At 35.3% G+C, this 13,877-nt stretch overlaps 1 protein-coding gene across 1 annotated transcript in view; it reads right to left on the minus strand.

Moving 5' to 3' along the window:
• LOC103263730 (histone-lysine N-methyltransferase SMYD3) overlaps positions 1-13,877 on the minus strand; it is a 216,454-nt gene that overhangs the window by 2,652 nt on the left and 199,925 nt on the right. Inside the window, exons 3-5 of the mRNA XM_021714117.1 lie at positions 6,913-7,020; positions 2,473-2,530; positions 727-863 (exon numbers count right to left, since the gene is read on the minus strand). Of these exons, the coding sequence (XP_021569792.1) occupies positions 727-863; positions 2,473-2,530; positions 6,913-7,020 (303 nt within the window). The remainder of the gene's footprint in view (positions 1-726; positions 864-2,472; positions 2,531-6,912; positions 7,021-13,877) is intronic.

Consider the following 13,877-nt stretch of genomic DNA (forward strand, 5'->3'; position numbering starts at 1 on the left):
GCACAAAAATGAGAAAGCAAGGACAGCAGATACACAGCAGTGAGGGGAGTATATCTGACACACCATTTCAATCCCTGAGTAGATATCAGGAATCAATCACTGTACTCTCCCTCCCCAGGCCAAAACAAACCCTCATAATCATTTTCAAAAAGAACACTTCACACAGTTATTACCAATAGACTACAAATGAAATACTACATAAAACCTGTTTTTCTATCCTTAGCCTACAATTTGAAACATTTAAACAGACTCTAAGGAAATTATTTATAAATCAGAAATGGTTATGCTCACATATTAGATTCACTTAATCAGAAATGAATCCCAATACATTTTCACATCAAAGATGGGCTCTACACTTAAACAAACACCACAAAACTCAACGAATGCAGTGGCAAACTTAACTCCAATAAACTTAAGAAATAATGGGAAATGCTGCTTTCTTTAAGAAAAGACAGTATAGTCTCTATTTCAAGAATATGCTTTGAGAGTTGACAATGAACATACTCAGGCCATAGTAAGAATACTGATAAAACAGAAAAAGTAATGCCCTTTTCAATACACACAATATATTCTCTCATCCTCTGGTCATTAAGGAAGGGGAGAGATACAAGCCATTAAGGGTCTTGAATTTTCCATCAGAGTTCTAGACATTTTTGTAACCAACATCAAAATAAGGAGTAAATGAATGATTTCAGAACTAGCAAAGGTATCAAATTTAACACTTACTTTTGCAAAGGCTTCAAAAATGTCAAAGGAAGGTGGCAGCTGAGAAGCATCCTGTATTTCCTCTCTCATGAAATGCTGAAATGTCATTGCAAGTTGCCTGAGGCCCTCTTTTTTATCTTCAGTCAGTTTGTTAATATCTTTTTTAAAGAGAAAATAAAGAGCACAATCACAAGTGAACTTTAAATGGATAATTTCCAAGTATATAATGCTAGCTGTTAAACCAGATATTTCCTGACATACATTTTGTTTTGACAGACAGCAAATACATATCTTTATATTGTTGGCAACTACAATCATGATACATACATTATCAATTAAATTCTACCAAACATTATCTGCAATGTAAGATCAAATACCTATCAGAAAACAAATAAGCATATAGATTGCCAAAATCTGTATGGTTGTGCATTACCAGATTTTCTAAATCACCCTGTGCAAACCATCATAAATTCTTATTAAGCTGGTGAATTTAAGCAAACTTTTCACTGAAATAATTTACAACTAGATCATTAATAACTAATAAACAGCAGCACCTCAAAGGCAAAAAGACAGAAAACTAAAACTAAAAAGTTCATATAAAGTTCAAATAGGTGAAATATGTCATACATATGAAGTACATCATAAAGAGAACATTGACTAACCAAAGAAATCTCAACATCAAATTATTTCTGAGTTGGTCAGACAGTGGCTCAAGCCTATAAATCCCAGCACTTTGGGAGGCTGAGACAGGAGGATCACTTGAGCCCAGGAGTTCAAGACTAGCCTAGGCAGCATAGTGAGACCTCATCTCTACAAAAAATAGAAAATAAAAACTTTGCCAAGCATGGTGGTGCATTCCTGTAGTTCCAGCTATTTCAGAGGCTGAGGAGGGAAGATCATTTGAACCTAGGAGTTTGAGGCTGCGATAAGCTGTGATCATGCCACTGCCCTCCAGTCTAGGCAACAAAGTTAGACCCCCTTACTCAAAAAAATCAGTTTGTTTCTGGGATGAATAAACCAGATATGGTGCTGGTTTAACCCAAATGGGAGATAGTTCTAAAGTCAATATTATTCCCTTAAAAATTAGTTGAAACTATATTACAAATGGGGTGTTAAGGCTAAGAGAGCACAATTCAATTAAAAATATTTGAGAACATCTTCCCTAAGGCAGTGTGCATGACACTGTTATGTTACTGAGCAGGGCTAATGTTAGTAGTAAAGCTTACTATAAGAGATATTAATGACCTAGCAGTAATATGACAAGAAAATATGACTAATTTACTCTCTATTAAAATCGGAAAAGATATATCAAGTTGAACTACAGCATAACTCTGTTGCTCATGGCAAGTCTACATGTTTTCTTTAAATTACTTGCGCAATAGAATAATTAACTCAATGATTTCTTAAATAATTATTTATTATCACTGGTGCTTAGGATCCCAGAACCATAAATCTGTACCAGATCATCATCTTATTTGTCTCTATCTAGAATTATTAAACTGTGTAGCAAATTTACTCTAAGAACTCTTGCTAGTTTTGAGCTGAAGTCACAACCTCAATGAAGAGGATCTGTGCCAATACAAAATAAAGCCTACATGGCCGGTAATGGTGGCTCACACCTATAATCCCAGCACTTTGCAAAAACAAGTTTTGCTAGGTTTCCCTCACTTAATAAAGAAACAGAAAAAAAAAGTTAAAAATAAATCAGTTCACCAGCTTAGCAAACAAATGACAATATTTTTTTTAAAGATGTTGATAGACACTTACTTGATTCCAGATCACAAAACGAGTACAGTTTTTCTGACTCTGAGGATGTTCCTTCCATCTGTGAAGAGAAGGGGGAAAAGACCAATAACAATTTCAAGTGCTCTAATATATAATTGAATATATTAAAGTGCTTTTAGATATTTAAATGAAGATTAATCAAAAAGAACATTTTTCTATATATCCTTTGTCTTTATCACTCTTATCAGAATTGAATTACTTAATTAGTAACAACTTTAAAATAAAAATCTAACTTGTACCTTCACATATCAGTTTAATCTCAAAATGCAAAAATTCTTTTACATGAAGTTTCTATACTTTTACATTCTTAAAGACCTTTATAAAATTTTATACTGACAAAAAATGTCAGTAAACAATAGGAAAGAACATATCTGGAACCTGTGATAATTTAAGAAAAATATTTATGCTAAAGCCTGGCAAAAAAACTTGGAAGGCTTCAGCATAGCAGAATTCTACTAATTGTATTGCCACTGTATGAAAAAGAGCTAACAAAACAACTTCAGTAAAGTCTGACTATAAAAAAGATAAGCACTCTTACAATTAATACCATCAAATTAACATCGTACATGAAGAAGCAACTAAAAAAATGACATACTTGACCTGTGCATTAGTTCATAGTAGAAAAGTTATAAAGGCAATGTAACAGGTATCACTAACATCTCATATCCCAAATATAGAATCTCTGTCTTTTTATTTTTATTTTTTTTTGAGTTGGAGTCTCACTCTGTCACCCGGGCTGGAGTGCAGTGGCACACTTACGGCCACCCCAGCATCAACTTGCTAGGCTTCGGCAATTCTTACGCCTCAGCCTTCCAAGTATCCAGAACTATAGGCACATGCTACCACACCTGGCTAATTTTTTCTTTTTTTTTTAATATTGCAGAGACAAAGTCTCACCGAGTTGCCCAGGTTGGTCTTAAACCCACGGGCTTAGGCAGTCCACACGCCTTAGCCTCCCAAAGTGTTGGGATAACAGGCTGAGCCACCGAGCCCGGCCAGGACCTCCATATTTAATCCCTGAAGGAAACCACAGGGTCTTCAAAGAGAGGTTGTGTACTTCTTCATGCCACTGATTCCATGATTAATAAGAAAAACAGCCTTTGGGAGGCTGAGGTGAGTGGATTGCCTGAGCCCGCAGGTTTGAGACCCGCCTGGGCAGTGAGACCTCATCTCTACAATAAATCAAAAAATCAGCCGGGCGTGGTAGCGCACGCCTGTAGTTCCAGCTACTTGGAAGACTGAGGCAGAAGGATCGCGGAGCCCAGCAAGCGAGGCTGCGGTGGCCGGGAGCAGCCACTGCACTCCAGTCTGGGCGACAGAGTGAGACCCCCAACTAAAAAAAAAAGAAAGAAAAAAAGAAAAACAAACAAATGCACAAACACAAAGCAAGTTTTTTTTTTTGCCTCAAGACACTTCCTGGAATAATCCACCTTCACTTTAACAGGAGTTTTCAGCCTTCAATATGAATAACACAGACATACCTCATCTTATTGCACTTTGCTTTACTATGCTTCACAGATACTATATTTTTAACAAGTTGAAGGTTTGTGGCAATCTTTCATCAAACAAATCTATCAGCACCATTTTCCACAACATGAGATCACTTCATGTATGTGAATCACATTTTGATAATTCTCACAATATTTCAAACTTTTTCATTATTATTATATCTGTTATGGTAATCTGTGATTACTAGTAAAATTGTTTACTACTGTACTTGTTTTCAGGCACCACAAACCATGCCCATAAAAGATCATGAATTTAAGTGACAAATGTTGTATGTGTTCTGGCTTCTTCACCAACTGGCAGTGCCCCCAGGCCCACTCTCTCTCCCGGGGCATCCCTAATCCCTAAAATACAATACTAAAATTAGGCCAATTAATAACCCTACAATAGCCTCTAAGCATTCAACTGAAAGGAAGAAACCATATCCTTCACTTTAAATCAAAAGCTAGAAATAATTAAACTTAGTGAGGAAAGTATATCAAAATTCGAGATAGGCAGAAAATTAGACCTCTTGTGCAAAAACAGTAAGCCAAGTTGTGAATGCAAATCAAAAACTCTTGAAGAATACTAAAAGAGCTACTCCAGTAAAAACACAGATGATAAGAAAGCAAAACAATCTAATTGCAGATATGGAGAAAGTCTGAGTGGTCTGGATAAAAGATCAAACCAGTCACAACATTCTCTTAAGTCAAAATCTAATCCAGAACAAAGACCATTAAAATTCTATGAAAGCTGAGAGAGGTGAGGAAGCTGCAGAAAAGTTGGAAGCTAACAGAGGTTAGTTCATTAGGTTCATTAGGTTTAAGGAGGTTAGTTCATTAGGTTCATTAGGTTTAAGAAAAGAAACTGTCTCCATAACATAAAAGTGCTAGGTGATACCTGTAATCCCAGCACTTTCAGATGCCGAGGTGAGAGGATTGCCTAAGCCCATTGGTTCCAGAACCACCTGGGCAACTTGGCAAGACCTCAGCTCAACAATAAATAAATAAATAAATTAGCTGGGCCTGGTAGCACATGCCTGTAGTTACGGCTACTTGGAAGGCTGAGGCAGAAGAATTGCCTGAGCACAGCAGGTCGTTGCTGGGGTGGCCATAAGCGTGCCACTGCACTCCAACCTAGGCGATGGAGTGAGGCTTCAACTAAAAAAAAAGTGCCAGGTGAGCAGCTAGCTGCTGTATATGATCCAGAGGTCTAACTAAAATAGTTAAAGATGGCTACATTAAACAATAGACTTTCAATGTAGATGAAATAGTCTTCTATTGGAAGAAGACACCATCTAGGACTTTCATGGCTAGAGAGAATTCCATGCCCGGCTTCAAAGCTTCAGGACAGGCTGAATCTTCTTTTAAGGGCTAATGCAGCTGGTGACTTTACATTGAAACCTGTGCTCATTTACTGTTCTGAAAATCCTAGGTCCTTTAAGAATCATGCTCATGGTCAATGTTTGTATACCTAACCCTGAATTATAGCCCACACCTTTATAATAAAAATAAAATAAATAAAATTAAAAAAGAATCATGCTTAATCTACTCTGCATGTGCTCTACCAGTGAAATAACAAAGCTTAGATAACAGCACATCTATTTACAACATGGTTTACTGGATATTTTAAGTCCATCATTGAGACCAATTGCTCAGAAAAAAAAGACTCCTTTCAAAATACTACTGCTCACTGACAATGCATCTGGTCACCCAAGAACTCCTATGGAAAAGTACAAAATCTTGAATGTTGTATTCATGCCTACTAACACAGCAGCCATTTGATAGCCCATGGATGAAAGAGTAATTTATATTTTCAAGTCCTAATATTTTTTTAAAAAATACATTTTATAAAGTTATAGCTGCTACAGATAGTGTTCCTCTAATGGATCCAGACAAAGTCCATTTAAAAACCTTCTAGTTTCACCATTTTAGATGCCACTAGGAATTCATGGGAGGGCAGGGTGCGGTGGCTCAGCCTGTAATCCCAGCACTTTGGGAGGTCAAGGCAAGAGGATTGCCTGAGCCCAGGGGTTTGAGACCAGCCTAGGCAACTTGGTGAGACCTCGTATCTACAATAAATCACAATTCATGGGAGGAGGTCAAAATATCAATATTAACAGATATTTGAAAGAAGTGGATTACAGCTCTCATGAATGACTTTGAGAGGTTCAAGAGGTCATGAAAGAAGTAACTGCAGATATGGTAGAAATAACAAGAAAACTAGAATTAGAAATGGATCCTGAAGATGTTACTGGTCTACTGCAGTCTCATGATAAGGCTTGAATAGATGAAGAGTTGCTTCCTATGGATGAGTAAAGAAAGACATGTCTTGAAATAAAATCTACTCCTGGAGAAGATGCTGTGAACATTGTTAAGACGACAACAAAGGATTTAGAATAATGTATAAACTTAGTTGACAAAGCAGGGGCAGGGTTTAAGAGGACTGAGTCAAATTTTGAAAGAAGTTCTACTGTAGCTAAAATGCTATCTAATAGTATTTTAGTACATATGATACAGCACAATCTCTTACAAAAGGAAGAGACAATCATTGTAACAAACGGTACTCTTCTTATTTTAAGAACAGTCACCCCAACCTTTAGCAACCACCATGATCAGTCAGCAGCTGACAACATTGAGACAAGACACTCTACCCATTGAAGGCACTGATGACCATTAGCATTTTTTTAGCAATGAAGTATTTTCTTAATTAAGATATATACATTATTTAGGCATAATGCTATTGTACACTTAATAGACTACAGAATAGTGTAAACATAACTTTTATATGCACTGGAAAACCAAAAAATATATGAGACTCACTGCATTGCAATGATTTGGAACCCAATCTTCAATATCTCTGGGGTATATCTGAAAATACAACTGTGTATGCTTATTTAATTAAAATCCAAGCATCTTTCATAAGTTTTATACTCACAAGTTTGCAAACAACTCTGCCAAGAAGTCGGACAGAGTCTGGAGGATATCTGGGTTTGCAGATTTTGAGGCATTTGCATTCCCGCTTGTGGTCCTGCCAAGCTTTTTTCTGTTAAGATAAGAGTGGGGGAAGCATAAGAGAAAATTTAACTTTCATTTTCACTGGTTTTGAACCAAGACTCATCAACATTAATTTAATTTCAATAGTCTAAGTATAACTGCAAAACAGAAAATAAAAGCACTATTCTAAATCTGAAAAGGATAAAGGATTCAGTCTTTGCTAAGTATGAAATTACCACAGTGGACACTAAGAGCTTCAGATTCACCTCCGTGCTTTAAGTTGTCCCCTGATTATTACCTCGCTGGTGGAGTCTAAAGAAAAAGCCATCATGGCCTACATATTAATGTATATGATAGTCTTTTAACTGATGAATAATTCAATAAAAGTCATTTTAATGCAAAAAAGAAAATATCACTCCAAATTAGAAAATAAAGCACAAATCAGGAAAACCGAAATAGGGATGACAGTCCTGAATTTCTGTACTGCTACAGCGATATCAGGAGGGCTAGCATACACAAAAATATAAAAACTTTTTGTTTTTAAAGGCAGCACAGAAAGGGTTATTAGCTAGAATTATCAAATGTACAGTTTGTCTTGGCATGTTAGAGTTTATACCTATGTCTAGATTTATATATTAATAGTGCCTCTGGCCAGGCTCGGTGGCTCAGCCTGTAATCCCAGCACTTTGGGAGGCCGAGGTGAGTGGATTGCCTGAGCCCTCGGGTTCGAGACCCACTTGGGCAACTTGACGAGACCTCATCTCTACAACAAATCAAAAATTAGCTGGGCGTGGTAGAGCGCACCTGTAGTTCCAGCTACTTGGATGGCTGAGGCGGAAGGATCGCCAGAGTTCAGCGGGTTGAGGCTGCGGTGGCCGGTAGCGGCCACTGCACTCCAGTCTGGGTGACAGAGTGAGACTCCAACTCAAAAAAAAAAATAGTGCTTCTTTTCACTCTGAAAAGTGTCTAGTTTGGATGATAAATTATCTGGTCACCTTACCTACCGTCTTAGCCATGTGTTGGAGTGGATGACAAGACCAATGAGCCAGTCATCAATTGAAGTATAATGGACTCAAGGGAAAGACAGTATCCTCAGTCTGAGATCAGAAACGTCACAGTTCCTTTCAAATGGAATCATTTCCATATGGAAATAAAATCCAGAGCATCTAATATTTAGCATTTTTAAGTGGGACATAGCTCAATCAAATGTCTTGTGTGTTCTATTCTAAAAGTTGAAATTGCTATCACTGAAATGCCTGATGTCCCTGCTCATTCTTATTTCAAAAATTATAAATCTGCTTCTCAACTTCTGAGCCTATAAAATCACCCTAGAGAGTTCACTCTCATTTCCACTTGCGACAGAAACATGCAGCGCAGGCAAAAATTTCAAAAGAGCTGTTGCTACTTCAAAACTGTAACTCAGATTCAAGTTTAAACCAGTGCTTTGCTCAAAAAAACTGCCTGTGTTAAATTGTTGGGTGACAATTTGGTCTGTCTTCTATTTCCAAGTAACTCAAATTGTGGAGACATTGTTTACAATAGGTATATAATTTCTTTCATCAACTCGACTCATGGTTTTCTCACTTCCAAATGGTAGATATTATTCTTATATTAAAGATGAAGAAACTAAGGTTTGAGAGCAGGGATCTGTCAAACTGCCAAAGCATAAAAGGGAAGAATAAAAATCCTTAGTATGCTAAACATGGGAGCTGAATAATTGTCACAGTTTTATGTTACATTTATTTGAATTGCCTTACAGGCAAAAAAGAAGGCATAATGGCTTATATAATTCTCATATGACAGAAAAGAAAAACACACACCTTTATCAAGTATTAAATCACAAAAAGAATTCATTCCAAGAACACTAATCAACACACCAGACAATGTCTTAAACAATAATTTATAACTGTAAGGACCTTTCATACAGCTACTTTTAATGTCAGAACTCACTGAAAGGCATAATATTAAAATATAACTCAGAGAAAGAACATGTTCTTTGTTATTAATTCCTGAAGTTCAGGGGTCTAGTCCTGGACTAGCAATAAGCAACTAATATGTGAAAGATGCCTAAAAAATATATGGTTTCATTATCAAGTAAGTTTGAAAAACACAGTATCATGTTGACCCTACTTAGTGACTCAAAATATATTTAGCATACTGAACTTCTAAAAATCTATGCATTAAAGAAAACTGTATAAGTTATATAAAGTTTCCCATGATTGCTATTGCCACACTTTGGGAAGTTAGGTTGGTATTCACAGACTCTGGTAAACCTATATATATATATACTTCCTATCTCTCAGTCTTTGAGTGGGTTAAGCAAACAAATTTGTCATCATTTGCACTGACAAGAAACTAGATCATTGATATTTTTTTTAGTGACTGAAGGGAGAACTATAGCTTTGATTAAAGAATTTTCATTTGATTATAAAAGTTGAGAAAACTGATAAATGCTCTTAATGGACAGACTGTGGAGCAGAAATGAACCACACAGTGCCAATGCATCTTTGAGAATGCAACCTTGGCTCTATTCAAATGCCTAAGTGTCCAAAAGAACAAGGATCACACTCAATAAAATAAGGCAGAGATAACTTGGGGCAAAAGGGCATAAGAGTAGATTTTAATCAATGCTTGTTTCAACTTCAAAAGACCATCCATAAAGCCTCTGCAAAAACTTCCAAATTTGAGCTGTTTAGCGTCCTAGTAACTTGCTAGGGTGAGATAAACTACAAAATGTACCCCAGATAATGAACCAGCTGGTCAGTTAGATAATAGTATTTGGAATTTAACATGAAAATTGTGCAGAATTTCTGTCAAAACAACTTTAGATCTTTAACATAATTAACACTGAGCTCTTGGTCCTCAACTATAATTAGAAACTAGTTAAATATTTCTTAAACTTATTCCTACATCTTTGCCGCAAAACATACTTATCTTCCTATTTACTTAAGCAGGAAGATGTTTATTCTTTTTATCTAAATGCCAAATCAGATAATTTAGGTAAAAATATAGATCATTTAAGTATGAAGAGGTACCCCAAAAAATCAAGAAATTATCTTTTTGGAGGGCAGGCCCCTTGTAGTACATTCAGAATTTGTTCCTCTGGATCAAACGGCTAACAAAATTTTATCTGGAAGTTTTGAAAAGTTGCATCACCATTTGTGGAAGAAACATCTCAAGTTGTGGCAAACAAGTGACTGGTTCTTTCACCATAACCGCACACCTGCCCACACTATGCTGAGTGTTCATTAGTTTTTCACCAACAACGGCATGACTCCTGTGCCCCACCCTCCCTATTCACCCAATCTGGGCCAAGAGACTTTTTTTGTTTGTTTCCCTGCATGAAAAAAGTCCTCAAAGGGAAACTTTTTGCTATTGTGGAAGTGGTGAAACAAAAAACAGTAGAAGCACTAAAAGGCATCAAAATTGACAAAAGCATCTCAATAGGTGTATTGCATCAAACAGCGAGTACTTGGAAGGTACCTGAAGTTGAAACATATAAGAATAAAAAAACAATTTTTTATGAATAAATTCTGGGTTTTTGGAGGGTCCCTTCATATAAACGTAGAAAGTAATCATACCACTTGAAGCTAGTCATAATATAGTAACAAATTTCAGCCCACTCCATTTCCTTTTAAAATATCAATTGTTATGATTTATCATTTAGCTTCACCTATCACATCTTACTGTAAGGCTTATCATTTAACTTCACATCACATCTTACTATAAGTATACTGCAAAAAAGGCTTACATAGAAATCCTTCAAGCAACTCCACTTTACTCTGAAGCAAAACCTGACAATCATACAAAAACAATAGGCACTATCCTCACTCGACAAACTTTAACCTTGATCAAGACCTCAATAGCACATTAGTCTTATATATATCTGCCAGTTTCTCAAGATAACCTTCTTAACTATAAATTTTTGATTTTCTTCCATTACTTAAAATACAGGATATAATTAAGATTCTGTTCATAATATTGGCTGTAATGTTTTCTGTTGAACAATAATGTACAATAAGCACAAATTGGGTTGGTAGTCAAAGGAAATGAAATACTGCATTAACAAGCAACAGCAATGGGAAATAAGAGTTTCCCCAAAAAAGGTAATGATAACGTCTATGAGACAATTTACATGTCAGAGCACTCATGTCTCAAAAAACATCTTCAGAATCTATACTGTATTTATAATAGCTCACAACATAAACTAATTAACCACTCCAATGGTTCTCAGTGGAGGCAGTACTATCTTGAGGGTTGCTTGGGAAACTTTTGTTTGTTCAATGTTTGTGGAATACTATGGACACGTAATGAGCAGGAACCAGAGACACCAAACATCCTGCATAGGACAGTTCACTACAATGAAGAATTATTTTGAATTCAGTAGCTACTTTAAAATGGCCTGCCAGATTTTCTATGAAGTTGAAAAACTTGCTTATAATTATCAGAGGCTAGAACTAAACCTTCTTTTACATTTAAAAACAAAAAGCTTGCTTTTACATAATCCTCAAAGCACTTAATTTTCCAGGCAAATCAAGAAAAAACTGTGTTTTAAGAACTTTACCTAGCCAGTATTTCACAAAGTCCTATCACTGAAGACAATACCATTTATAGTATTGAGTTACCAATAATATAGATCTTCTGATCTCCATTTGTACTTCACTTCTCAAAGTCACTCTATAAGTATGAGTACATGACTGATGATGTCTTCTAGCCTAGTCATGCCTGAGCATTTACATACTAAAATATATATTATTTTATTATAAATTGTTTTAATTTTCTTTCTCCTTATTCTCCGTATAATAATAATAATTTTCTTTCTCCTTATTCTCCTTATTCTCCGTATAATGAACATTTGTACACCTAACCCTGAACTGCACCCCACATCTTTAAAATAAAAAATAATAATACAGAGGTAATTAGATCATGAGAGCTCAGCCTCCATGTATGGATTAATGTTATTATTCTAGGAGACAGTTTGTTCTCAGGAGAGTGGGTTTCTTACAAAAGCAAGTCTTGGCCCTCTCTTGTTCCTACTCGGTAGCACCTATCTTGCCATGTTATTCTCCTGCCACGTAATGATGCAGCAAGAAGGCCCTCACTGGGTATTAGCCCTCAATCTTGGACTCTCAGCCTCCAGAACCAAATAAACTTCTATTGTTTATAAATTACCCATTCTATGATATTCTGCAGTAGCACAAAACAGACCAAGATAAGAGCACTCCATGTGTAGTTAAGGTTGAAAAATCACCAGCTAAAGAAATTACAGAGGAGGTCATTATATATATTAGTGAGATAAAGCAATAAAATACTATTCAAAAATTATCATGTAACTATTGCTTTATGGAAACAAACATAGTATTATTAAGATGGGAAAAGAATTTCTAAAGAGGATCTAAAATCTAAAAAACAATAAGGAAAAGACATATGTTAAATTACATAAAAATAAATAACCTTTACACATTAGGGGGAAGAAAACCCAACCCCACAAACAAGGTTTAAAGGTAAAGGATAAACCACAAACAAATCTAAAACATGTATAAACACAGCATTACATGTCTCCAATATGCAAACAGTTCTTACAAAAAACTTAGAAAAGGATTAATATTTCAAGATAAAAAGAAAAAATAAAGGTAAAGAACAAGAATAGGAAATTCATGATCAACAAAGAAAAACCAATGAATGATTACAAACCACACTTGTGCTCAAAGAAATGCTAACAGAAACAAGATAACCTAGGTGTCCCACTAGTTTAACAAAGTTGAATGAAACGAACAGTATTTAGAAGCAACTGGGGCAGAATTGTAAGTTGCTCCCATCCTTCTAATGGGTATTTGGTAATGAATATTAAAAATATTAATGTCTATATTGTTGGTATGGTATTATTCATAAAGCTATTTACCCTAAAAAATTTAAGTGGTATAAAGAAATAAGTTTTTATATGCTCACAACAGATGATGTTTAAAATACTAAAAAATTAATAATAATTTTTCCTAAAAGAAAGTGCTATTTTTTTCTTTCTCTTTAAACTTTTCCATTACTATTTGAATTTTCTACATGGCATATATTTTGTTTATGAATTAAAACCAGATTTAATTATCTTTCTTTATTATCTCTAATAACTATAAATCAGAAAAAAGCATATTATATAAAAGAGAAAACAAAAGTATTTTTAGTAGACATACTTAACTTTTTAATGTTATAACTTAAGGCATGGTTTAAATGCATTTTTGTTGTTGTTAGTCAAAGCCTCACTCTGTCATGTAGGCTGTGGTGCAGGAGACAATCACGGTTCACTGCAGCCTCAACCTCCTGGTTTCAGGTAATCCTTCCACCTCAGCCTCCCAGGTAGCTGGGACTACAGGCCTGGCTAATTTTCTGTGGAGTGAAATCCTCGCTATGTTGCCAAGGTTGGTCCCAAACTTCTGGCCTCAAGCAATTATCCCACCTTGGCTTCCCAAAATGCTGGGATTGCCAAGTGTGAGCCACCATGCCCATCCAAAATGCATTAATATTTAAGTGTTTTTAAAAATGCTTCAATTAATTGTTTTGTAATACTGAGGAAATTTTTTTTAATTCAGAGACCGATTAAATAAATTGCTTTATCAGTTTAGTTTTATTAATGTCTGATTTTCTTAAATAAATGTAGTATCAATTAGTGTGTAACAAGTTTTCAATTTATTATGATTTATTCTAAAACCAATACCATTAAGAGATACAATTTACTATATGTTATCACTGATTATTTTAAATTAAGACCATCAAAAAAGAAGAAATAATAGCAAAATCTCTCACAATTCTTTCTCTGACCAATCAGAGGTGGTCTTGATTGCTTGATTATGAAAGGAGTGGATTGATGTGATATTATACTAGAAAGAGAAAATCAATTTATGTCTTCTTTCTCAC

The sequence above is a fragment of the Carlito syrichta genome, unplaced genomic scaffold (assembly GCF_000164805.1).
Source record: "Carlito syrichta isolate Samal-C Ts95f unplaced genomic scaffold, Tarsius_syrichta-2.0.1 Scaffold305242, whole genome shotgun sequence".
Taxonomy (NCBI): domain Eukaryota; kingdom Metazoa; phylum Chordata; class Mammalia; order Primates; family Tarsiidae; genus Carlito; species Carlito syrichta.